This window comes from Oryctolagus cuniculus, chromosome 8 (genome assembly GCF_051225735.1).
Source record: "Oryctolagus cuniculus isolate XC-2025 breed Fujian yellow rabbit chromosome 8, ASM5122573v1, whole genome shotgun sequence".
Classification (NCBI taxonomy): Eukaryota; Metazoa; Chordata; class Mammalia; order Lagomorpha; family Leporidae; genus Oryctolagus; species Oryctolagus cuniculus.
In genome coordinates this window covers 36,501,226-36,528,130 of record NC_142874.1, presented here as the reverse complement: position 1 = coordinate 36,528,130, position 26,905 = coordinate 36,501,226, and the positions used below count along the sequence as shown (strand labels likewise).

Genomic DNA, 26,905 nt, shown 5'->3' with positions numbered 1-26,905 from the left:
TACTTTCTATGTATGTTCTGTCTGGCTTCTATGGATAGAATGATTACCACTTTGTTTGATCAAGGTCTGGTGTTCCTGTGAAACATCTCAGGATAGATCCTAGTGTTAGGGTGTTAACCACTGACATGATTATTGAATCCTGAATCTTGTGGACTAGAGCTTTGCAAGATCAACATGACCCTTGGGCCATTCTCTTAATTTAGTGAGTTACTCTTTAGTAAGGAGTTGACTCATAATCAAGTGAAGACAGAGGAACTGCAAGCTAAGAAAAACCAAGGCCTGTTAATTGTATGTGAAAGCCATTAGGAAGGATATGGGCTTCGTTTCAAAAGGAGTTTTCTCTGTTAATGCCAATTCACTGCGTAGCTTCTGCTGTAAGGGCTCTCAGCTGTCACTTAACATCCAGGGGACCTGTTGTATGAGGGCCTAAATGGTTAATAACTTAAAGTCAGTCTCTAGATTCAAACCTGGGTTTGAATTCCAGGCCTTTGCTTACTGATTGTGACAATCCTAACCTCTTCAAACACTTCTACTGATGATGAAAATACTCAAAGGGATAGTGGAAGGATTGAGAAAATGACTGTAAAGCCCATGTTACACATTGCAGATTTGTTAGTATGCCACTTTTATATATTGGTGAAAAGTTTGCAAGGCACTTTCACATATAGTATTTTGAGTCATCCAGCAAGTAAAAAAATACACAAAAAATGTGTATTGACCATACGGTAGTCACAAGTCATTAAGAGAGCAATGTAGTTAGCTTCCATGAGTTTGTATTCTCCTTGGAAGAAACAAACACCCAAGAATGTACTGTGTAACATACAATATGCTGATATAGAGATATGGGGGCAGCTCCCTGCTTGTCTGAGAAGATCTCAATGAGAGAAGTGATATTAGATAAAGAATTGGAGGAGGTGAAGAAAGGAGTCATAGGGCTGTGAAGAGCGAGAGCCTGGATAGTGATCATCAAGGGCAGCATCCTAAGACAGGATCATGGCTGCGGGACACTGAGTAGGCCAGAATGGCTGGAGTAAATTGAAGTAGAAGGCGGGTAGTAAAAGATGGGTCGGAAAGATAACAGTGATGAGGACTGAGCCACGTGGCACCTTGTAAGGCATTCTCATGGTTTGGCTTTTGTTCAGAGTAAAAGATAAAGGCACTGAAAGCTTTTGAGCATGATCTGAACTGAAATTAGCATCAGATCTCACTTTATTAAGAAGAAATGGACATGGGGCAGAGGTGGAAGTAAGACCAGCAGTTATGAGGTTATTGCAATAATTCAGGTAAATAATCACATAGCCAGAGGTAGTTGTGCAGGTGCTGGTAAATAGTAGGAGATGGATAGCAGCAATAAAAGATATTTGTAAATGTGTTACACATGGGATTTAAGGAAATAGAATCAAAGGTGAACTTGAGGGTTTTTTTTTTTGGCTGAAAAACTATAAATATGAAATTGACATTAACTGGGAGAAGGAAAGCTGCAATTAAGGTGAGTTTGACCAGGAGTTTTGTTTTAGATATGTTGAATTTGAGATGTCTGTTAGGTAGGGGAATGAGAGACCTCATTGGGTATACAGGTTTGGGACTTTCAAGCCCCCAAGGCAAGAGTCAGAATTTAAGATTCATCACAATGTAGACAACCTTCAGAATAACGAAACAGAATGAAATCACAGAATGAGTGAAGGTAGAGGAGAAGTCTGCTTCTGAGAGGGGCGGAGGCAAGGAGAAACAACCAGGGTGGTGTGAATTCCTAGATGTAGAGATAATGTTTCAAGATGGTATCGTGATCAACCCACTGCTCAGTGGTCAAGTATGTTCAGGACTAATGATTGCCATTGGATTAAGCAAGCTGGGAAAGTCACTGGTGTTCTTGACAACTACAGTTTCCATGAGGTAAAGAAAAGAGGAAAATCTGACAGGAATGGCTTCAAGAGAGAAGACAAGGTGAGAAAGTAGAGATACTCAGAATGAACAGCCCACTGGATATGATTAGCTGTTAAAAGAGAAAGTGTGGAGGAGCAGTGAGGATGGGAACGGAACTTGAGAGGATATTTGTTTCTGTCATTTAAGATAGATAAAATTATAGCATGTTTATCTTGAATGGAAAATGGCTAGTAGTTAAAAAAAAAGATTAGAAATGGAAAATGCAACAGCAGTGTCCTTGATTTTAAGTTTACTAGAATGCAGTACATTCTAGGTCATTGACAGGTATGAAATGCTATGGAAACACAGAAAAAAGTATTGGTACAGTCTATACCAAGGAATTAATTAAGCAGACATTATTTCTGGTTGATAGGTTGATGCATAACATTTGGCAAAGCATATAAAAGTTGACTTGGAAAATGGTTTGCCAAATTAATGGTTATGGGTATAATTAACTATAGCTTAGGGCAATAACTGATAAGATTTTGGATTTTCATGTGACATCCCACTTCCAGTTTAGAAACTACTATATTAACCAATATTAAGTTGGAAAGTAGAGCATTATTGATTAGTTCATAGTTTTCCTCAGGTATTATTATACAATATTATACAATTACAATTACAATAACAATAAATTGATGTTTATAAAGTCATTATACATGTAATATTATTTCTTCCTGAAGAAATCATTGTATTTTGCTGGGAGATTTCCTTCCTAGTAGAGAGAATATCTCAGGCTCTTGAACACTTACAAGAACTTAATGCCTTTCAGAAGCTTCTCAAATCATATAATTGATAGAATAGGTTCTTTCAGTGTTTTCACTGACTACTGACACTAATATGGTGCTTACTGTTTCAAAGGAAGGGAAAAGAGAGCCAATTTTACCCTTAATTATTAGTGTAATACATGAATTCTCAGAGGCAGATCTAATGAGTGAAACACACAGAGCTATGTCAAATCTGTTCCCCTCTTGACATCTGTTGACATCAGATGAGATTCTTTCTGACTCAGTGTGCTATTAGCAGCGAGTGCCACCAAGTCATGCTTCATAGTCCCCTCTCCTGAAAAGATGACGGAAGGAGAGAGAAAGAAAGAGGTAGAGGGAGAGGAGATAACAAATGGGACAAGAGCGAGACCACTTGTTCCAATTCTTTGTAATTTGATAGGCACTTTAATATATGAGTATATAGTATTAGTTTTCCACATATAGTAAATATTACATGTGGCAGAATTTTTCTGATTTCATAGAAAAGTTGCAATCATTTATCTTCTCTTAAATATTCAGGAATGTTCTGTATCTTATCTTCTCAATTAGATTTTTAAAATTGTGAATCTTATCAGAAATTGTTTCATAAGTTGTTTTCCTATTCTGATATAGTTATTCTTGGGTTTAAATTCAGAATCCAAGTGAAGGCAGTCTAAAACAATGCTGAAAATGAAATTATCTGGTCTAATTAGAGACCTCTGTGGCTTCCTTAGAGTTATTTAGATTGTTTTATGTTTATATCAGATTCAAATTATGTTTTTACACTTTGGTTTAAATTTCTGTTTGAGGTGGGCCAGTTCGACTCGTGGCTTCTCCACTTCTGATCCAACTCCCTGCTAATGTACCTGAAAAAGCAGTGGAGGATGGCCCAGGTGCTTGGGCCCTGACACCCATGTGAGAGATCTGGAAGAAGCTCCTTATTCCTGGCTTTGGCTTGGCCCAGCACTGGCCATTGCTGCCATTTGGAGAGTGAACCAGCAGATGGAATATTCTCTCTCTCTATCTCTCTTTTCTCTCTCTCTCTCTCACCCTCTCCCTCTCTCCCTCTGTGTGTGTGTCTGTTTGTAATTATTTCAAATAAATAAATCTTTAAAATTGTGCTTGATTTTTAAAAAGTGTTTTCCAACATCCTCAATAGTAGCAAATAACCCTCACATAAAATAAGTGTACCTATTATTTTTCTCATCTTTTAGCTGTGGATCTAGTGAATTGTTCATGGTCCATTGAAAATTGCTGGAGAGGGAATTAGTCAAATAGTAATGATGGCAGGTGGTTTTGCAGGAATAAAAAGCAACATGAATTATTATTTCTGTCTCTCTAGGTATCTTCTCAGTGCTCAGCTTGGCCTCTGAGTGCACAACCCTTGCAGCTGAGCTTCCCAAAGTGTCCTACGTGAAAGCTCTTGACGTTTGGCTCATTGCTTGTCTTCTCTTTGGGTTTGCTTCTCTGGTGGAGTACGCCGTTGTCCAGGTGATGTTGAACAACCCCAAAAGAGTTGAAGCAGAAAAAGCCAGAATTGCTAAGGCTGAGCAAGCTGATGGAAAAGGTGGAAATGCAGCTAAAAAGAATACTGTGAATGGCACGGGGACTCCTGTTCATATCAGCACATTGCAGGTAAGAATGAAATTATCCAGTGAAGCCATTTCCCCCATCTCCTTTAGAGATAATTTTCTGTGTGTGTAATTGTTGGATAGAATTGCATTCAGCTGTGTTTCCTGTCACAGAAGAAAAGGAACTGAGCACAGCATACTTTTTGCAAAATGTACTTTTCCAAGGACAATCAAAACACTTAGGTCAAATACTGGTTGTGAACAAGTGCCTTATTTATTGAGAATTTTCAGCTGAAATTAAAGATACAATTCTGTGTTGATGGTGACCTTTATATGTGTGAATCTGGTCAGAATAGAGAACTCCCTGTTGCTTCAGTTTTGATAAGCTTTGATGCAAGGGCAGTGGGCTATTGGGCATGCCTGACCTTTTGCCAACACTGAAGCTTGGGGGAGACTTTATTCTTGATTAAAGAGTTCCCAACAGCTTACAAAACTTTATATAGAAAGTGTCAGTCAGGCTACTTATTTGTTGGATGTCTGCCCCACAAAAAACTATGTCCATAGTTAGCCATGTGTCCTGCTCACCAGGGACTGGCTATAGAAGAAGAGTTTCATGGCTTAACCTTGTCTTGTAACCTGATCATTGATCTAAGAATAGTGAGCAATGCCTCTAGAGTCAGGTAATGGAAAATGCCATAGCAAAAAAACCAAACAACAACAACAACAAAAAACACAAAACAACAACAACAACAAAAACACTTTGTGGGTTCAGTTTAGCTGTCAGCTTACCCCAGAGAGCCTCTAATTGATGTCCTGTGATTGGGAAGAGCAGTCATACAGAAAACTTCTCCATTGAGCTAACAATGATGAGTTGACAACAGATGAATAGGTCCATACCATCAACAGTCTTGCAAGTCGTGGCTGTTTGGCTGTTTGGCTGTTTGTCTTCATTATGTACTACATTGCTCTGTAGTTTTTTGACTACTCTCTTTACTTATAATGCTAACAAGCATTCCACAAACACATTTTGAAAAGGAAAAAATGAACTCTTCTTATATGGTGCTGCCTGTTTGGACTCTTTTTTCTGAAGTTATTACTTTCATTTTCTGAGACTAAAACAAAGACTCTCTGCAAATCTTAGTTTGTGGGAGGCTTCTCCTGGCTTTATAACCATTTCATGGTCTAAGAGTCTTCATGAACACTGAGGATAGTTTTCACTAACAGAAAACTACCATGGCCTTAAATAAGTTACAAATCTTTTTCATTCCTTTTCCACCCAACATGTCTATATCATATTTGAAGTAAGCTTATTATAGTCAACAAATAGTTGGCTTACAGATTTTAACCTAGTCAACCATTCTTTTTTATTTTGCTTTCACTGGTATACTTAGATGATTTATACTTAGTGTATTTATGGATATTTTATGGCTTCAGTCTATATTTTATTGTTTTCTATTTTTTGTTCGTTTTTCCTCTGCTATGTTTCTTACTTGAACAGTTTTTAGAATTCTGTGTTGAGCTTTCAGGGTTGTTTTAAGTCTATTTTTCTATATAACTTCTTTATGAGAAATATTCTTTATTAAGAAATTATGGTAAGCATATAGAAGTTACTGTCTACTATCATCATTTTACAAGTTTTTGTGTTATGTGTAACGACATTACTTCCCCTTACCTGCATCTGTTTATAATTGTCTTAACTTTTTCTTCTAAATGGATTTATAATCTTATTAACCAGTGTTACATTATAACACTAATTTTGCTTTACTATAAAACACAATTTATAAACTCAAGATTAGAAACAAAAGTTATTGTACATTTTTGGTTAATTTATCCTTTAGTTCATCCTGATTTACAAGACTATGTTTTTAATTGTTTTGTTTTTCCTTAAATACTTTCTTTCATTCATTATTTTGCTGTGATTAATTCTTTTAGCACCATTCATCTTAGAATGCTTTGATTTCTCCTTAGTTTCTGTAGTATATTTTCTCTATTATAGGATTGCAGGATGCCCATTTATTTAGCTCCTAACAAATATTGTAGCATTTCCTTGCAGCTTCCATGACATTCAACGAGAAGTAATCATTTAAATGCTTTATCCCATGTATGTAAAGGATCACTTGTCTCTATGTTTTCAAGTATATATTTTTTTATCTTTAGTACCAGTAGTTTAATTTGGATGTATCTTTGTATGGATTTCTTCAGCTTAATTTCATCTGGGATTTGTTCCGTTTATTGAAAACATATGTTTATTTCTCTGGTTAAATTAGGAAAATTTTTATGTATTATTTTCTTTGGGTACTTTCTCAGGCTTACTCTCTTTCTCCTCTTTCCAAATCTCCAGTATCACAAATGCTAGGTCAGATTTCCAGTCCTGTGTCCATGGGGTCAGTTCATTTATTAGACTATTTACTCTTGTTCAGATTGAATTATATCTTTTTTCCGTCTTCCAGGTTGCTAGTTCCTTATGCTTCCTCTCCATTTTCCTATCATGACCATTCATGAACTTTGTAGGTTGATTATTATATTTTTCAATTCTGAAATTTTCATTTACTCTGTCTTTACGTGTGTATGTATTTACTTCTGGCTGAGAGTTCATATTCCTTACTATTTTGTCATTTGTTCCAACCATGTTTGTAATTGCTCATTGAAGCAAATAATCCTAGATAGATGTTTTAATATCATCATCAGATTTATCAGATTCTCAAGTGTGTCTTTCTAATTCATTTGCCATCTTGGTGTTGACATCTGCTGATCATTTATTATTCAGTACAGTGTACCTCCAGTACTTTCATTGAGGGCTTTTCTGTTGACAGCTGGACATTTTCTGATGCTTTGAGAATCTGAATCTTGTTTCAGTCTCCTGGTTACCTACTTTCTCTCTGACCCTGTTCCACCGGGGGCAGGAAGGGTGTTGCCTCATTACTGCCAGGTGGAAGTACAAGTCCCAGTTCTCTCCTTAGTGAGGATGGGGCTCCTTATTACTACTGCTTAGAGTTGGGAGTCCCCATTTTCATGTAGTCTCCAGTGACAGAGCAGTTAGTGTGCTTTCATGACCCTTTGGTGATGCCGAAATTACTAAACTTCCATGATCTCTCCTTACCTAACCTTAGTGTGGAAGAGGAGGAGTACCTTATTAACTGCTGGATGGGTAGGCGGGCGGTGTGTCCTTGCTCTGTAAATGGTCTCCCCAGACACTACAGCAGGAAATGTTCGTCTGTGGAAATGCAAGTTTTGGCTGTCCATTTGGCTTGCTCTGACACCATTTAGTAGGGGTTTTGGGATACCACATTACAGCATCTTAAGGATGAATGCTATGGTTCCCCATCTGCCTTTGCCAGTACATTCAAGGGTGGGGCTATGGTTGTTACAGTGGAATTCGTCTGGATTAGAGAGGTTATCATATAAAAATATTTTCTGTGGTTGGGCTGCTACTCTCCTTGCTATTTGGCAATACATAGAAGGCTTTTCTTGGGCATGCATTGGCATTTCCAGTGGACAGGTTCCTCCATTAAAAATTTGGTATATATGAGAAGATGCAAAGATGGCAGAATAGGTAGGGAGCTTATTGCTCTAGGCTAGGGAAAAATAGTTTTAAAAAAATCTAGAAAGCACAAGTTTGGGGAAGAATTTGGCATAAAACTGCAGTGGAAATTGATGGATGGAAGAGGGATGCTGTAGACCTAAATGGAAGGTGTGGAAATGTAGCACGAACACAGACACAACACAGGACCCCAGCAGCCGAGAATCTAAGTGCCAGCTTTGCATAGTGAGGTGAGACTTCACTGCAGAAGTCTGAGCTACTGGCTATACAGCTGCTGGGAGAGCCTGGCATGAGTCTGGCCTGGAATCCTGTGGAGGACAGGGTACCTGCGAACATAAAGAAAAAAAGGGACATGTTTTTCTCTCCCTGTCCACTCAACAATGGATCCCTGTGAGAAAGGGTGAGTGCCATTTTGGACATATGTAACAGCTGTTCCAGCTTATATCCAAAGCCTAGCAATTGGCCAAGAGGAGACACCTGATTCTGGATGGGAGGATTGACAGGGGGCTGGTCACCCATGTAGGACTGTGAAGTTTCCCCAGCCTCCCAACAAATCATAGGCTCTGAGGTTCAACCTGCCTAGATCGAGCACCCACAGACAGGTTTCTCTGGAATTCACCTCTGTGAATGAGATAGACTGGCAATGTGGAGTGGATCCTCAATACGCTATGACTGTGGGATCCTTGTGTACTGGGACTGTGGGAACACTAGGGCTGTGAGGGTGGCTACAGGGTGTGGCTGAGTCTCCAGGCAGTCACTGTGGGCCACTCCACATGCTTCAGGCTCACTGATTTGCTGGGATGGGTCATTGCAGTGGGATCTGTGGTCATACTGAGGACTGCATGGATCAATTCTGTTTCTTGTGGCAGCACAGATAAATATTGCAGCCACTAGGGCTAGTGCCCAGATGTTAATCAGCATGAAAGAGAGGAGGTGAGGGTACGACTATGTGAACAGAGCTGATCAGACACTCCTTTCTGATAAAAAAAAAAAAAAGAGAGAGAGAAGAGAAGATCTACCACACCCAACTTGGGTGTAACCCTGGGTATTCCTTGCACCCTGCATCACTGAACAGAACTCCCTAGCCACACCTAGCACATGCCTCTGAGTATTCACTGGAAGAATACACACTCCATTAAGCCAGAGAGACATAGTCTTAAATCATCAGAGGAAAAAAAAAAAACAATAAGGATCTCCACAAATGCCTAAAAATAAATGTAGAAATTCAAGAAGCAAGAATAAGGAAGACAACCCCAAACGAACACAGCCACACTTCAGCATTAAAATGTGAAGATGAAGAGATCAATGAAATACTGGAAACAGAATTCAAAAGATGAATCATAGGATTACTCAGAAGCAATCAGAGGCAAATCCATGAATTAAAGAAATGCATACATGGCATGAATAAAAATAATTGAGAATTTAAAGAGAAATCAATATGAAATATTAGAAATGAAGAATTCAATAGATCAAATAAAAATGCAGTAGAAAAACTTAATAACAGACTTGGTGAGGCAGAAGAAAGAATATCCAAGCCAGAAGGCAAATCTCTGGAAATTTTACAGTCAGATCATAAAAGAAGAAATTAGGAAAATTAGAAAGTGTTTAAGATTTATGGGATACTATCAAATAACCTAACATATAGAGCTAAGGAGTTCATGAAGGCATGGAAAGAGAAGATTGATTAGAAGGCCTATTTAGTCAAGTAATTAGAGAAAACTTCCCCAATTTGGAGAAAGAAAAGGATGTCCAAGTATAGGAAGCACATGGAACTCCTAATAGACATGACTAGAAAAGATCTTCATGACACATTGTAGTCTAACTTTCAACAGTAAAACAAAGATTCAAAATGTGCACAGGAGAAATGCCAGATTACTTTCAGAGAATCTCCAGTTAGATTCACAGCTGACTTGTGCTCAGAACCCTACAGGCTAGGAGAGAATGGAAAGACATATAGTCCAAGACTTAAGAGAAAAAAAAAAAACTGTCAACCCATAAATCTGTACCCTGCAAAGTTCTCATTTATGAATGAAAGTGAAATAAAGACCTTCCATAATAAACAGAAATGAAAAGAATTTGTCAGCACTAGTCCAACCTTACAAAAGATCCTTAAGGATGTGCTACACACAAATATGAAAGACTGTCATCACTATGAAAGAATGTGATTAAAGGTACAAAGAAAATCTAAAGTAAACAGTGGGAATATTTATGGAAAAGTGGAAGGTCCAAGTCATTACTTATCAGTAGTAACCTTGCATGTAAATGGCCTCAACTGGCCAGTTAAAAGATGCAGACTGGCTGATTGGATTAAAATGAGACCCATCTATTTGCTGCCTACAACAAACACATCTCACCAAAGAAGATATCTGCTGTGAAAGGGTGGATAAAGATATTCTGTGCTAATAAAAAACAATAAAGGGCAAGTGTAGCCATCCTAGTATCAGACAAAATAGACTGTAACACAAAAACTGTTAAAAGAGACAAAGAAGGGCACTATGCAATGATTAAGTGATAAATTCCACAGATGATGTGACTGTAATAAATGTGTATGTGCCCAATGCCAGTACACCAGACTATTTAACAAATGGACATAAAAGGAGACTTAGACCACAAAACTGTCATAATGGGAAACATCAACACCCCACTTTCATCTGTGGACAGATCAACTCAACAGATAATCCACAAAGAAGCAACAGAGCCAGGGAAATTATGCAAGAAAAATAAATCAAAGGGATACAAAAGAGAAGGAGGAAATCAAACTATCTCTATTTGCAGATGACATGATTCTATATATATAGTGATGATGATTCTATATATATATGTATATATATATATAGTGGATCAAAATATATATATAGTGGATCAAAATATATATATATATATATTTTATATATATATATATATATAGTGGATCAAAAAGACTCCACTAAGAGACTATTGGAAATCATAAAAGAGTTTGGAAAAATGACAGGATATAAAATTAACACAAAAAATGAATAGCCTTACACAGTGCCATGGCTGAAGAAGAACTTCTATGATCAATACCATTCACAATAGCTACAAAAAATTAAATACCTTGGAATCAACTTAATCAAGGACATCAAAGAAAATTATAAAACATTAAAAAAAGAAATAGAAGAAGAGATTAAAAATGCAAAAAATCTTCCATGTTCATGGAATGGAATAATCAATATCATAAAAATGTCCATACAGTTAACAAGTTCAATGTGATTCCAAACCAAATACCAAGGACATTCTTCTCAAATGAAGAAAAAAATGATGCTGAAATTCATATGGCATGAAAGAGACCCCAAATAGCTAAAGCAATCTTATACAACAAAGACAAAACCTGAGGCAACACAATTCCAGATTTCAAGACATACTCCAGGGCAATTATAATCAAAACAGCCTGGTACTAGCAAAAAAAAAAAAAAATAAGACATATAGACCAGTGGAACATAATGAAAACTTCAGAAATAAGTCCATGCATCTACAACTAGCCTATCTTTAACAAAGGAGCTAAAATCAATCCCTGGAATAAAGACATTCTCTTCAAACAATGGTGATGGGAAAACTGGATCTCTGTATGCAGAAGTATGAGCAAGATCCCTACCTTACATCTTAAACACACACACAAACACTCAAAAAAAACTACATAAATCTATGGCCTGATAATATCAGATTTTTAGAGAATATTGAGGGAAGCCTGCAAGACATTGGTATAGGTAAAGACTTCTTGGAAAAGACCCAAGAAGCACAGGTATTAAGCCATAATTGACAAATAAAATTACATCAAGATAAGACGTTTCTGCACTACAAAATAACACTGAGCAAAGTGAAGAGGAAATTGCCAGAATGGGAGAAAATATTTACAAACTATGCAATTGATAAAGTATTAATGTACAGATAATATAAAGACTCAAGAAAGTAAACAACAACAAAACGATCCACTAAAGAAATGGGCAAATGACTTGAACAGACATTTTTCAAAAGAGGAAATTCAAATGGCCAACACACACATGAAAAAATGCTCAGGATCACTAGCCATCAGGGACATGCAAATCAGAACCATAGTGAGGTTTCACCTCACCCCAGGTGGTATGGCTCTCAAACAGAAATCAACCAACAGCAAATGCTGCCAAGGATGTGGAGAAAAAGGTACCCCAATCCACCGTTGGTGGGAATGTAAACTTGTAAAACCATTATGGAAATCAGTATGGAGATATCTCAGAAATCTGAATATAGACCTACCATATGACCCAGTCATCTTACTTCTGGGAATTTACCCAAAAGAAATAAAATCAGCATATGAAAGAGTTATCTATAACCCTATGTTTATTTCAGGTCAATTCATGATAGCTAAGATATGGAATCAACCCAGAAGTCCATCAACTGAAGACTGGATAAAGAAATTATGTTATATGTACACCATGGAATAGTGCACAGCAGCAGCAGCAAAAAAAAAAATCCTGTCATTTGCAACAAAATTGATGCAACTGGATACCATTATACTTAGTGAAATAAGCCATTCCCAAAAGTACAAATACCATATGTCTTCCTTGATCTGTGGTATCTATTAGAGAACCTTAAAGTTAATCTATAGAAATTAAATTGGGCCAGCGCCGTGGCTCAATAGGCTAATCTTCTGCCTGTGGCGCTGGCATACCGGGTTCTAGTCCCAGTCGGGGCGTTGGATTCTGTCCTGGTTGCTCCTCTTCCAGTCCAGCTCTCTGCTGTGGCCAGGGAGTGCAGTGGAGGATGGCCCAAGTGCTTGGGCCCTGCACCTGCATGGGGGACCAGGAGAAGCTCCTGGCTCCTGGCTTTGGATCAGCGTGGTGTGCCGGCCGCAGCAGCCATTGGAGGGTGAACCAGCAGAAAAGGAAGACATTTCTCTCTGTCTCTCTCTCTCACTGTCCACTCTGCCTGTCAAAAAAAAAAAAAAAAAAAAAAGAAGTTAAATTGACATTTTGAGATAGATGTTTTTGAATAGCACTTGTCTCAACTGTTGAGGAATATTTTTTTCTTCATACTATTTGTTGAATGCTTTACATATTGTAGGGTTAACCTTATGAGTATAAAATTAATTGAAAATAGATCTTTGTAAAAAATAAGAATGGGCGTGGGAGAGGAAGGAGGAAGAATGTTGAGAATGCAGGAGGGAGGGAGGGTACTGTGGGAAGAATCACTTTGTTCCTAAATTTGTATATACAAAATGCATGGTTTGTATACCTTAAATAAAAGGTTTCTAAGTAAAAAAAAAAATGAGATATATGAGATGAAAAGGAGTCATAACAACTCACCTTGTCCCTCTGGTCCTGAGAACCCCAAAGGATCCGCCTTGGTCTTTGATAGTCTTCCTTTGTCACTGTTGCTGTCACTCAGTGTTACATCCAGGGTTTTCCATTTAACTTTGTGGAAGGAATAAGAAAATACTAAAAAAAATAAGAAAATATTCTATATTTCTGGAAAAAAGTCCTCCATGCTTTTCAAAACCCTCAGCATACTCGTTGAACTTAACCCTGCCTACCACACTCTAACAAATACACCTTTATCAGTGGGCTACCCTTTTATTACTATTACTACTGCTCTGTCTGCTGAGCCATTTCAGGCCTCCTCATCCTGCACTGGGAAAACACTCAGAAAGGTTGTGATTCCCTTTATCTTTACTTTATGTTTATCTTTACTTTACCTTTCCCTTTATCTTTACTTTAGTCTCTGTTACCAGCTACCTGAGAAACCAAATAGTACCTCAAGGAGCTAAGGGACATCAAGGGACACAAGGAACTATTATTGGAGACATAACCTTTGTAGGAAACTTTTCTTCTCCTTCTGGAACATGTATTTATTTCTATTCTTTTTGGTAAGATTTATTTGTTTTAAATTCATTTGAAATGCAGAGTTACAGAGAGAGAAGGAGAGAAGGAGCAAGAGCGAGATCTTCCATCCACCGATTCACCCCCCAAGTGCCTGCAATGGCCAGAGCTGGGCCAGGCTGACGCTGGGAGTCCTGAGCTTCTTCTGGGTCTCCCATGTGAGTGTAGGGGCTAAAGCACATGGGCCATCTTCCGTTAATTTTCCAGGCTCATTAGCAAGGAGTTGAATCAGAATTGGAACAGCTGGGTCTCCAAATGGCACCCATATGGGATGCTGGCACTGCAGGCAGTGGATTAACCTGCCACCCCACAACACTGGCCCCTATTATTTATTTATTTATGCCAAAAGTGGAAGGCAGAATACATGAGACCCTTACATGAAATGGCAGTGTTCAATACCTGGTTTTTTTGACTCTTGCTGTCTACTCCTCCATGGACAGCTCCATCTTTTTTATCACTTTCTCATATCCCACCCCACTAGTTCCCTCTAACTTGAACCCTGGGAAACAGATCTGGAGAGAGAAAGTAAAGTTTTCCAGAACAGGTGCTTGAATTCCAGTAATTTCACCATCAGCTTCATTCTCTAGTGTGTTATGGGGCCTCAGTAATTATACAACCTCTGTAGTAACAGAATACTATTTACTTTCAAGTGATTTTCGTATTTTAATTTGTTCCATCAAATTGAATGGAAAGAGACTAATTAGGACTAGCTTTTTAGGGCATTGTAGAGTATATACTTTTTTAAAGATTTATTTATTTATTTGAAAGTCAGGGTTAACACAGAGAGAGGAGAGGCAGAGAGTGAGTTTTTCCATTTATTGGTTCACTCCCCAATAGGCTGCAACATCTGGAGCTGTGCCGATCCGAAGCCAGGAGCCAGGAACTTCTTCCAGGTCTCCCACGCGGGTGCAGGGGCCCAAGGACTTGGGCCATCTTCTGTTTTCCCAAGCCATAGCAGAGAGATGGATCAGAAGTGGAGCAGCCAGGACTCGAACAGGCACCCACATGGGATGCCAGCACTCAGGCGGTGGCTTTACCCTCTGTGCCACAGCACTGGCTCTCACTGTAGAGTTTATTTATGAATACAGGATCAAGTGTAAGAGCACACAGGAAATATTTTACTCAAATGTATTATTTTAAATTTATCTTTCAAGTATTAAAAGAGAATGTGTATATGTTATTTATTTTTAAAGGTTTATTTGAAAGAGTTAGAGAGAGAGAGAGAAAGAGGGAAAGATTGGAGAGAGAGAAAGACATCTTCCATCTGATGGTTCACTCCCTCAGATAGCCAAGACTGAGCCAAGACAAAGCCAGGAGCCAAGAGCTTTGTCAAGGTCTCCCACACATGTAGCAGGGGCCCAAATACTTGGGCTATCTTAACGGTGCTTTTCCCAGACCATTAGCAGGGAGCTGAATTGGAATTAGAGCAGCTGGAACATGGACTGGCACCCATATGGGATGCCGGTGATACAGGCAGCAATTTTACCTGCTATGCCACAACACCAGCCCTAAGAATGTCTATATTTTAATTCTCGAAGTTTTTAACTTCTGGTAGAAAGACACACCTGAATACTGAAACCCCTATGATGTTTTTCTGAAAAGACCATAAAGACACTTTGAGAATTTAAAAGTTCACCAGAAAAAAATGCACTTTCCAAAATAAAATTGTATCGATGGTTTGTAATCCTGGGAAAGCCTTAAAATGATAATATGAATCTAAAACCAACTTAGCTTTAATATTCACATCAAAATTGTATCAAAATGTATAACTCATTATGTTCAAATATTGTTACATATTGACATATGAAAGAGAATATAAAAATGGAAAAATGTTAATTGGTATTTTCTTAATTCAGTGGTTTTACTGTGAAAAAATTAAGTATGGTTTTGGTTTCATAGTACATTTGTTCCGAAATATTTTACTTCTGAAACCACAAACTTTTGCCAAGTAACTTCAGTCAAGTGATACATCATTTATTTTAGTCAAAATAATAATAGTAATTAACAGAAGCATAATAAAAGTAGAATTCTAGAATATATTTAAAAGTGACTTTTAAAACAATATTGTGCTTGTTATAGAAAAGAATGAGGAAATAGCTTAAGAAGATAAATGATTATTTAGTCCTTAATATGAGGTTTTTATAATTTGTGTCTTACATATAAAATGTAATCCTACATAATTTATAGTTATATAGGTTTTTTTCCTAATGGCTGTACTTTCTCAGCCACAGCTATATTTTGTTTCTAATTTGTGTTTTTACTCATATTTCTTTTATTCAAGAGAAACAATTGAAGAACACTGTTGCTAACATCATCCTGTATCCAATATTTACTATGTGCCATACATAAGGGTTTTATGAATAAAAGACAAAATAAAGTATTCATGCCCCCCAAGTATTGAATAAATTAAAAGGCAAGATTGCTGTTCATGCATGAATGAGATAGTCATTTCTTTATGGTAATGTTTTTAAAAATAAGTATGAATTTAAATTTGGCACACTATATATGAATTATTCTCTCTGAACATATTTTTATCCCTTATAGAGGATACCTGTGTCACTGAAATCATGCCCAAGTCAATAGTCAACAAATATTTGATAATATGATTTTCTTTTAAATATGTATGGATTTAAACTTCAAAAAGGCACAAAAAGAAAATCTTAGAGACTAAAGTTTAAAGCATTAGAAGATGTTGTGTGTCTCAGGTTTTATTCTTGGCAGTTTCATTATCATACTGCCTCATTTTTATTACCAGAAACCTGCAAAGTTGACAGCTTGTATGATGAAAGTAAAGGGGGTACATATTCACAATAAGGGAAAGTGAAAAATTATCCATGGTGGGTTACTATTGCCCAATTTCCATGTAAGAATGAGTATTTTGTAGAATTATTATCTTATGTATAAGCACTACATTCCATCTTTTTAATGTGATTTTATAGCTATATAAAATAATATTCATATTAGGAACTTTTTAACTTCCATGTATATAGTTGATGTACCAAAAGGCATAGATGCTATTAACTAAGCAAGGAAGTTTTATTTGTGAAAATTTCTGATGAGTGGGACCAGAACAAGCCGGCCAAGTCATTAATGAGTCATGAGCTATTTAAGAAACCCTGAGGCCTCAGCTCTGGAGAAACCTAATCTTATTCTGCAGGCAATGTGTGTGTCATTAGTATCACGTCTATGGATTCTCCTCCAGAACACACACACACACACACATACACACATAGTTCTGTTCATTTTAAATAGAATAATCTTCAAATACATCTGAGGGAGAGATGTTAATAAATTAGATGGCTAAAAATGTAATTCACCAATTTAAAACCTTTGGGTGTGCATTTTATACTACTGCTTTAACATTGAAAAGTTATTCTTACTGACATGTTTACTATATTTACCTAATCTGATTAAATAAAGCATTATATATTTATATTTTGAATTAACTATACAGATAAAATCCAAAATTTTATGACCAAATCAAACAGTGTGCCTATATTAATAAAATGGCATATCAAATTTACAGTTCTGGTGACTTACATTATAATATATAAATTTGGCCTCTTGTTTAGTTATTTACAGATACTGAAACCACTCCTACTGCCACATTAAAAATATGTCTAATAGTAAAAGAATTTTTATAATAAATATATTTGGTATTATTAATTGCACCGTAGTGAAGGAATATTTCTACTCGAAGTGTCCTATTTTAAGGGATTTATAAAATTTCATTGTAAAGATAAAGCTCTCAGACTTTGATACTGAGAATTTCTACAACCATTTTTAGCATTTGGGAGCACTAAGGAAGATATTTTATAGCTGTGTGGATGCCTTTGTTACATTCCAATGATTGAAAGCGGCAGCTGTTTAAGAAGTCAAATGTTTTTAGTCCATAATGTGGAATAGTATTTGTACCTTTGTTTTTGATTAAAATATTTGAAGATTTTAATAGCATGATTACACCCCATGTGCAGTTGATACACATCCAGGTCATACTGTGTGTGCATGAAGAGTACATGGGTTATCCAGCATATTTACTTTAAAAAGATGTAAACTATTAAAATATTAGCATCTCAAAAAATAGTAAAAATAAATAAGAAGTCATGCTTCCTAAGACTGTAGGCCGAAGTAAGCCCAATCCTTTGTTTTGGTAATTGGATTCTTTTTTTTTTTATGTCTGTTAAACTTTTTTTTAAATTTTATTTAAGCTATACAAGTTTAATATATTTCATGTATACAGATTTAGGAACATGATGGAATTCCCCCCTCTACCCTCCCTCCCCTTCACCCTCCAACCCCTCCTGCCCCTCCCTCTCAGATTCCCACTCTTAACGTATGCCATGATCTATTTTCAGTATACTTAATGATCATATAGTTAACCCTGTTTTAAATAATGGAGCTCAACAAGTAGTATGAAGGAAAAGGAAAACAAAACAACAAAACTGAACAAAACACTGTTCCTCTATGAAACAGACTAGGGCTATATAAACAATCATCAAATCTCAAGATGTCTGTTTCAGACCAATACGTTACATTTCAGGTATTCTATTAGTTACATCTGATCAGGGAAGCATATGATATCTGTCTTTCTGGGTTTGGCTTATTTCACTAAGTATAATGGATTCCAGTTGTGGCCATCTTGTTGTGAAAGACAAGATTTCATTTTTTTTATTTTTACAGCTGAGTAGTACTCCAAAGTGTGTGTGTACCATAATTTCTTTATCCATTTAACAGTTGATGGACATATGGGTTGATTCCATATCTTTGCTATTGTGACTTGTGCTGTAGTGAACATGGGCGTACAGATAATTCTTTTATATACTTATTTATTTTGGTTTTGATAAATTCCCAAGAGTGGGATGGCTGAGTCATATAATAGGTCGATATTTAGATTTCTGAGGTATCTCCATATTGTCTTCCACAGTGGTTGCACCAGTTTACATTCCCAGTAGCAGTGGATCAGGGTACCTTTCCCCCATATCCTCACCAGCATTTGCCATTTGATGATTTCTGTATGGGAGCCATTCTAACTGGAGTGGCGTGAAGCCTCATTGTGATTCTGATTTGCATGTCCTTGATTGCTGGTGATCCTGATAATTTTCACAAGTGTGTGTTGGCCATTTGAATTTCCTCACTTGATAAATGCCTGTTTAAATCTTTTGTCCATTTCTTCACTAGATAATTTGCTTTGTTGCTGTTGAATTTCTTGAGCTCTTTATATATTCTGGATGTTAACCCTTTATCAGCAGCATTGTTTACAAATATTTTCTCCCATTCTGTTGGTTGTCTCTTCACTTTGCTGCATGTTTGCTTTGCTGTGGGCAGCTTCTCAGCTTGGTATAATCCCATTTGTCAATTTTGGCTATAATTGCCTGTGCTGTTGGGGTCTTTTCCAAGAACTCTTTGCTTATGCCAACGTCTTGTTGAGTTTTACACATGTTCTCTGTATAATCTCTAATGATTTGATGGTATCAAGTCATAGATTTAGGTCTTTGAACCATTTTGAGTGGATTTTTGTGTAAGGTTTAAGGTATGGATCTAGTGTCATACTTCTGCATGTGGAGATCCAGTTTTTCCAGCCCCATTTGTTAAAGAGAATGTCCTTGCTCCATGGGTTGATTTTATCTCCCTTATCAAAGATAAGTAGCCTATACATGCATAGATTATTTATGAAATTTCTATTCTGTTCTCTTGGTCTATCCTTCTGTTTTTTTGGCCAGTACCAGGCTGTTTTGGTTATAGCTACCCTGTAGTATGTCGTGAAATTGGGTATTTTGATGCCTCCAACTTTGTTTTTGTTGTATAAGATGGCTTTAGCTAATTGGGGTCTCTTGTTTTTCCATATGAATTTCAGCATCATTTTCTCTAGATCTGCAAAGAGTGTCCTTGGTATTTTGATTGGGATTGCTTTGAATCTGTAAATTGCCTTTGGTAGTATGGACATGTTGATGATGTTGATTCTTCCAATCCATGAAAATGGTAGTTTTTCAAGTTTTAATGTCTTCTTCTATTTCTTTCTTTATTGTTTTGGAATTTTCATTATAGAGGTCTTTGATATCCTTGATTAAATTATTGCAAAGTTTTTAATTCTTTTTGGAGCTATTAAGAATGGAACTGATATTAATAAGCTCTTTCTCAGCCATGATATTGTGTTGTCTGTGTATACAAAGGCTATGGATTTTTCTGTGCTGATTTTCTAGCCTTCCACTTTACCAAACTCTTATGAGTTCCAATAGTATCTCAATGGAGTCTTTTGAATCCCATATATAAAGGATCATGTCATCTGCAAATAGGGATAGTTTGATTTCCTCCTTTCTAATTTGTATACCTTTGATTTCTTTTTCTTGCTAAGGGGTCTGGCTAAAATTTCCAGGACTATATTAAATAGCAGTTTTGAAAGTGGGGATCCTTGTCTGGTTCCAGATCTTAGGGAGAATGCTTCCAGCTTTCCTCCATTCAGTAGGATGCTGGCTGTTGCTTTATGATATATTGCCTTGATTATGTTGAGGACTGTTCCTTCTATCCGCATTTTGCTTAAGGTTTTCAATCATGAAGGACATTGTATTTTGTGAGATGCTTTCTCTGAATCTATTGAGATAAGAATGGTTTTTGTTTTTCATCTTATTAATGTGATGTATCACATTGATTGATTTGTGAATGTTGAACCATCCCAACATACCAGGGATAAATCTCACTTCGTCCAGGTAAATGATCTTTCTGATGTGTTTTTTGATTCAATTAGCTGGTATTTTATTGAGGATTTTTGCATCTGTGTTCATCAGGGGTATTGGTCTATAGTTCTCTATCTCTGTTGCATTTTTTTCAGGTTTAGGTATTAAGGTGATGCAGGCTTTATAAAAAGAGTTTGGAAGGGTTACTTCCCTTCAATTATTTTGAATAGACTCAGAAGAATTGGAATTAGTTTTTTAAATATCTGGTAGAATTAAGCAGTGAAGCCATTCAGTCCTGGACTTTTCTTTTTTGGAAGGGTTTTTATTACTGATTCGACTTCCATCTTAGTTATTGGTTTGTTTAGGTTCAATGTCTGTTCATGACTCAATTTTGGTAGGTTTTATGTTTCTAGGAATGTATCCATTTCTTCTAGATTTCCTAACTTGTTGGCATACAGCTTTTTGTAGTAATTCCTGATTTTTTTTTATTTCTGTGGTGTCTATTGTTACATTTCATTTTTTGTCATGAATTTATTGATTTGTTCTTCTTTTTTAGGTTAGTTGGTCAATGGTTTGTCAATTTTATTTACTTTTTCAAAAAACCAGCTCGTCACTTCACTGATTTTTTTGTTTCAATTTTATTTCTTCTCCAAAGAAATAATTATTTCTTTTCTCCTACTAGTTTTTGGTTTGGTTTGTTGTTTTTCTAGTTCCTTGAGATGCATTTATGGATCATGTATTTGCTACCTTTCCAGTTTCTTCATGTAGGTTCCAGTTGCTATAAACTTGTCTCTTAGCACAACTTTTGCTATATCCCATAAGTTTTGATATGATATGTTGTCATCTTCATTTCCAGACATTTCTTGAATTCTTTCTTGATTTCTTCTGTGACCCACTGTTCATTCAAGACCAAGTTGTTCAGTCTCCATGTGTTTGTATATGATCTAGAGGTTATTGGTTTATTTATTTCCAACTTCATTCCATTGTGATCAGAGAAGATGCATGGTATGATTTTCGATTGTTTTGAATTTGCGGAGACTTGCTTTGTAGCCTAGCATATGGCCTATCCTAGAAAAAAGTTCAATGCACTAACAAGAAGAGTGTGTATTCTGCCAATGTGGGGTGAAATGTTCCATAGATATCTGTTAGGTCCATTTAGTCCATAGTGTCAATGAAATCTTCTGTTTCGTTGGTGATTTTCTGTCTGGTTGATCTGTCCATTGCTGAGAGTGGGGTATTGAAATCCCCTGTAACTATGGTAGTGGAATATATTTCTCCCTTTAGGTCCATTGACATTTCTTTTAAATAGCCAAGTGCCCTGTAATTAGGTGCATATACATTTATAATACTCACATCTTCCTGTTGATTTGATCCCTTAATCATTACATAGTGTCCTTCTTTGTCTCTTTTAACAGTTTTTGTGTTAATGTCTATTTTGCCTGATATTAGGATGGCTACACCAGCTCTTTTTTGGTTTCTGTCAGTGTGGAATATCTTTCCATCCTTTCACTTTCAGTCGTGTACATCTTTGTTGGTGAGATGTGTTTCTTGCAGGCAACAAATAGATGTTTTGTTTTTTAATCTATTCAGCCAGTCTGTGTCTTTTAACTGGAGAGTTAAGGCCATTTACATTCAAGGGGACTGTTGATAAGTAACGGCTTTGCCCTGACAGTTTTCCATGAATATTCCTATTTTTTACTTTGGATTTCCTTTGTGCTTTTACTGGGAGTTTTCCTTCCTTGACCTTCTTCTGTAGTGATGACCATGTTTTTGTCATGTTTCTGTGTGCAGCACATCCTTAAGCATCTTCTGCAGGGCTGGATGGGTGGTGACAAATTCTTTCAGTTTCTGTTTGTCATGGAAGGTCTTTATTTCACCTTCATTCATAAATGAGAGCTTTGCAGTGTATAGTATCTGGATTGACAGGTTTTTTTTTCCTCTTAAGACTTGGGCTATATTTCGCCTTTCTCTCCTAGCCTGTAAGGTTTCTGATAAGTCCACTGTGAGTCTAATTGGAGATCCTCTGAAAGTAATCTGGTGTTTCTCTTGTGCATATTTTAGAATCTTTTCTTTATGTTTTACTCTGGAGAGTTTGATTACAATGCATTGTGGTGAAGATCTTTTCTGGTCATGTCTATTAGGAGTTTTTTGTTTACTTCCTGCACTTGGATGCCCCTTTCTTTCTCCAAATTGGGGAAAATTCCTGTAATTATTTCACTAAAAGGGCCTTCTAACATTTTCTTTTTCTATGCCTTCAGGGACTCCTAGAACCCATATGTTGGGTCATTTGATAGTATCCTGTAGATTCACAACCATGATTTTAGTTTTCTAATTTCTTGTGTTTGGTCTGACTGTATAATTTCCTGTGCTTTGTCTTATAAGTCAGATATTCTTTCGTCTGCTTCACCAATTCTGTTGTTATGGCTTCCCCTGCATTTTTTATTTGTTCTGTTGAATTCTTCATTTCCAAGATTTCATTTTGATTTCTCTTTAAGATCTCAACTTCATGAGAAAAATTTTCTTCTTGTCATATATGGATTTCATTAGTTCATTCATTTACTTTGATTACTTCTAAGTAATTCTATGTTCAATTTTTTAAATTCCATTTCTGGAATTTCTTCAGTCTCATCATCTTCACAATCTAGTACTGAGGTGTTGTGTTCTTTTGGAAGTGTCATGTTGTCTCCCTTGTTCTTGTTTCTTGGATTGGTGCATTTGTTATTTGGCATTTGTGGGGATACTCGTTGGTTTCTTTGATTTTTTGCTGTGGTGGCTTTTCTCTTTCGACTCTGATTGGATTAGTGGAGTTTCTGCTTTCAGGGAATACCTAGAGGTGTGTGGTGGGAGTGATCAGGGAGCTGTGTTCAGTACTCCAGAGTGAAGGGCATATCTGAGGTGACACACTCAAGTTTGGCCTGGTAAATTTTTTTTTTATCAGAGGGGAAGTTTCCTCTTGTCTGTTGGTGCAGACTCAGCTGAGCTCTTCTCCTAGAAGGAGAACAGTGCTTGGGCACTAGCCCCAGTGAGCATATTATTTGTCTGGTCCTCTCTGCCACCAGGACCACACAAAGGATCTTTTCAGGCCTCAGTATAAGCTCAGCTTCCCCAGTAATGTCTCTCACCAGGTAACCTAGGAGCCCTGATCATATGGAGCCTCCCACTGTGACTGCCCAAAATCCCAGCCACGCCATGAGTGCTCCCACAGAGCCTCAATGTTTTCACAGTCCCAGTACACAAGCCTCCCATAGTCACGAGTATCCAGCCCCCTGTATATTCTCTCCACCATACTCAGGAGTCTCTGCTTGGCTGGTTGCTGGGTGTGGATGTGAGCTGGCACAGCTGTTATGTATGTCCAAAATGGCACCTGCTCTCTGTAAGCTTGTTACAGGATGCCTTTTGCAGGATGAACAGGGAGAAAGAAAACATGTTTTTCTTTGTTTTGTTTTTTTTCTCCTCTAGTTTGGCAGGTTACTCTCCCCCACGGGGCTCCCAGCTGTATTCTCGCTAGCTATCCTGCAATTTTTTTTGCCAGTTGCTTGGGCTGCTTCAGTCTGGTCACACCTTGCTATCCAATGCTGGTGAAAAGGCTCTTGGCTGGTGGGGTCCTAAGTTGTGCGTGTCTTCACCCTCCACGTAGGGCTACTGTGTTCCTCCAATTTATGTAGAGTTTCCTCTGCTGTTTTCTCCCTAACTCTTCCCCGAGACTGCACTCTTTCAACTTTTTTTTAAAAACTCACCATTATAGCCTTCTGTAACTTTGTTAGATTCTACATATGAATGAGATCAGGTTATACTTGTATTTTTATGTCTGGCTTATTTTATATCCTAATTACCCCTATTCCATCTGTGTCACAAATGATAGGATTTCTTCCATTTTAATGGCTGAGTAGCATTCTGTTGTGTACAGTGTCACCATTTCTCTATCCATTCATTAGTTCTGGGCACTTATGTTTCTGTTATTGTACTGTGATGAGTAGTGCTAGAACAAACATGAGAGTGCAAATGGCTTTAACAGGCTGATTTCATTTTCTTTGCTGGATTATATGGAAGTTCCGTTTTCAGTATTTTGAAGAACACTCATACTGTGTCCCACAATGGCTCTATTAATTTACATCTCCATCAACAGTGTCAAAGGATTCTCTTTTCTCCACATCCTTACCAGTACTTATTATCTTCTATCTTTTAATAGTAGCCAATCTAACAGGAGTGTGATTGACTCTCATTGAGTTTTGATTTGCATTTCTCTGGTGATAAATGACACTGAACTTTTTCCCATATACCTCTCATCTATTTGTATGTCTTCCTTTGAAAAATGTCCATTTAGATCTGCTCATTTTTAAATTACGTAATTTAGGGGGATTTTGCTATTTAGTTGTTTGAGTTCCTCATATTTTCTGGTTATTAATTTCTTTTCAGAGGTATAGTCTTTCAGTATTCTCTCACTCTGTAGGTAGTTTGCTCATTGTGTTGACTGTTTTATTTGCTGTGCAGAAGCTTTTAAGTTTGATGAATGTTCATTTATCTATTTTTAATTTTTATTCTTGTGCTTTTGGGATCTAATCCAAAAATCTGTGCCCATTCCAATGTCCTGACAAGTTTCACTTATGTTTTCTTATAGTGACTTCACATTTTCATGCCTTAGTCTTTAGGTCTTTGTCCACTTGAGATGAAGGAGTATGGTAAAATTTCACTCTTCAGCAGGTAGATATCCAGTTTCCCATCTCCCAGCATTTATTAAATTTAATAAATTCCCAGCGTTTATTGAAAAGACTGTCCTTTCTCCAATGCATCTTTTTAGCACTTTGTCAAAGATCAGCTGGGTGTAGACACATGGCTTACTCTGGGTTCTCTGTTTTGTTCTATTAGTCTTTGTGTCTGGTATTTTTAATTCTTATTCTCAAGTTAGTGATTTACTGATTACAAAAGTTCACTGATGCAGGTGGATACTGACATATTCCCCACATGGCACTGGAAAACATGAGCTTTAAAACAATTTGCTGTCAGGAACCATGAAGAGAAGATGCATGTGTATGATGTGTATGTTCGCACAGGTGGTGGTGGAGACTGGGCGGTAGATTTGATGAAGGTAGTCTCGCAAATTCAGTTTGGATCATTTAATTGACGTAGAGAATGGAGAGGGGGGTGTGTGTGTGTGTGTGTTTTCTGAAGTCAAATTTAAATAATTTAGATTTTAGTTTCTACCCTTGTTCTCTTTCTTACTCTGTTTCCCATCCCTGTTTTTTGCTAGACATTTTGCTAGACAAGTTGTACACATTGATATGGACTGAAACCTGTGTTCTTGCCATCCACATGTTGGTGTAGTTCTCTTAGGCTCAAATGAGCTCTCACATTTGGCAAATCGTAGTGTTACTTTTGAAAAATGGACTGGTGGTGGGGATCAGAATTCTCATTTAAAACAAAATGTTATCAAACCTCATGGGACTATGTTAATGTTTGGACTATTTCATAAAGAACTTCCTCTAAATAAGTCAATACATTGGTAATTCACATTGTTTTTAAGTAAGAAGTTTTCATGTGGATGAACTTCCTGCTTTTCAATCCCCATTCCTCATTATCATCATATTTTTATACTTTTTATAGTTTTATAAACATCTTTAAAAATTATTTCCCAATAGGATTATACTAGATATATAGTATATCTTCATATTTGTAGCATGCAGCATATAATTATAAAACCAATACTTGTATACTGGCTTTAGAAACATAGTGCCAATATTTGTACATAATTAGAAAGAAATGGAAATAATCCAAGTGTGTAATTACAGAAGAGTGTACAGATGCATTTTAAATTGCTATTTCACTCAGTATATCGGGTATTTTTGCTATCCACTTCTGAGCACTCTCTAGCTCTTGCCAAGGAAATATCTAACAATGTTTGTTCAAATATGAGAATCTGCTGGTATCAAAATCCTGCGGGGGAATAATGTGTTTTATTTGTTACATTAGGCAAAATAATGCATTCTTTTTACCCAGTAGTAGTCTAGTCAATATTAACAATCTACAGAACTAGTCAATGCGTATGTTGTATTTAAAAAGCAAAAAAAATAAATATAGTAACAGTACACAACAAAGGCATTTCCTTCCACAGTAAAAACTTGGTAAATGTCAATATTGAAGGTGAATTACAAAATTCGGCTGTAAAAACTATGGGGAAATTGGGCAGTGGACTCAAGAGCTCACCTCCCTGCTACCCTAAGGCCCTGGGAGTTACACTACACCACTAATCTTTCTCAGGGCACTGCTGGTTGCTAAAGATAATTCAGTGTGAGCTAATTATTTTGTGTATTAAGAGGAATTAATTCAAATTTAGTGATTCAGAAATGAATTGAATAATCTGAGCAGGGTATGAACTAGCTGAAGTAAATATGATGTCTTTGTATGCTCTGAGTGCAGTTGGTTAATTCAACTTTAGCGAAGAAGTTGGGAACACCTTTACACTGATAAACTTGTGGTTTTGATTGTGCTTATCTTTATTTCTTATTGATAGATGTGGTTTAATGACACAGTTTGTATCATGGATAAATGTATCATGGATAAATGCCTCAGTCATTTGCAAACC

The 26,905-nt window shown here is 36.8% G+C and overlaps 1 protein-coding gene across 6 annotated transcripts in view; it reads left to right on the top strand.

The window, feature by feature from the left end:
- The window catches only part of GLRB (glycine receptor beta), a 137,312-nt gene that overhangs the window by 106,136 nt on the left and 4,271 nt on the right, over positions 1-26,905 (top strand). For all 6 annotated transcript variants that reach the window (XM_089302279.1, XM_089302280.1, XM_051819910.3 and 3 more), the window contains one exon: positions 4,012-4,304. In XM_089302279.1, the coding sequence (XP_089158405.1) occupies positions 4,012-4,304 (293 nt within the window). The remainder of the gene's footprint in view (positions 1-4,011; positions 4,305-26,905) is intronic.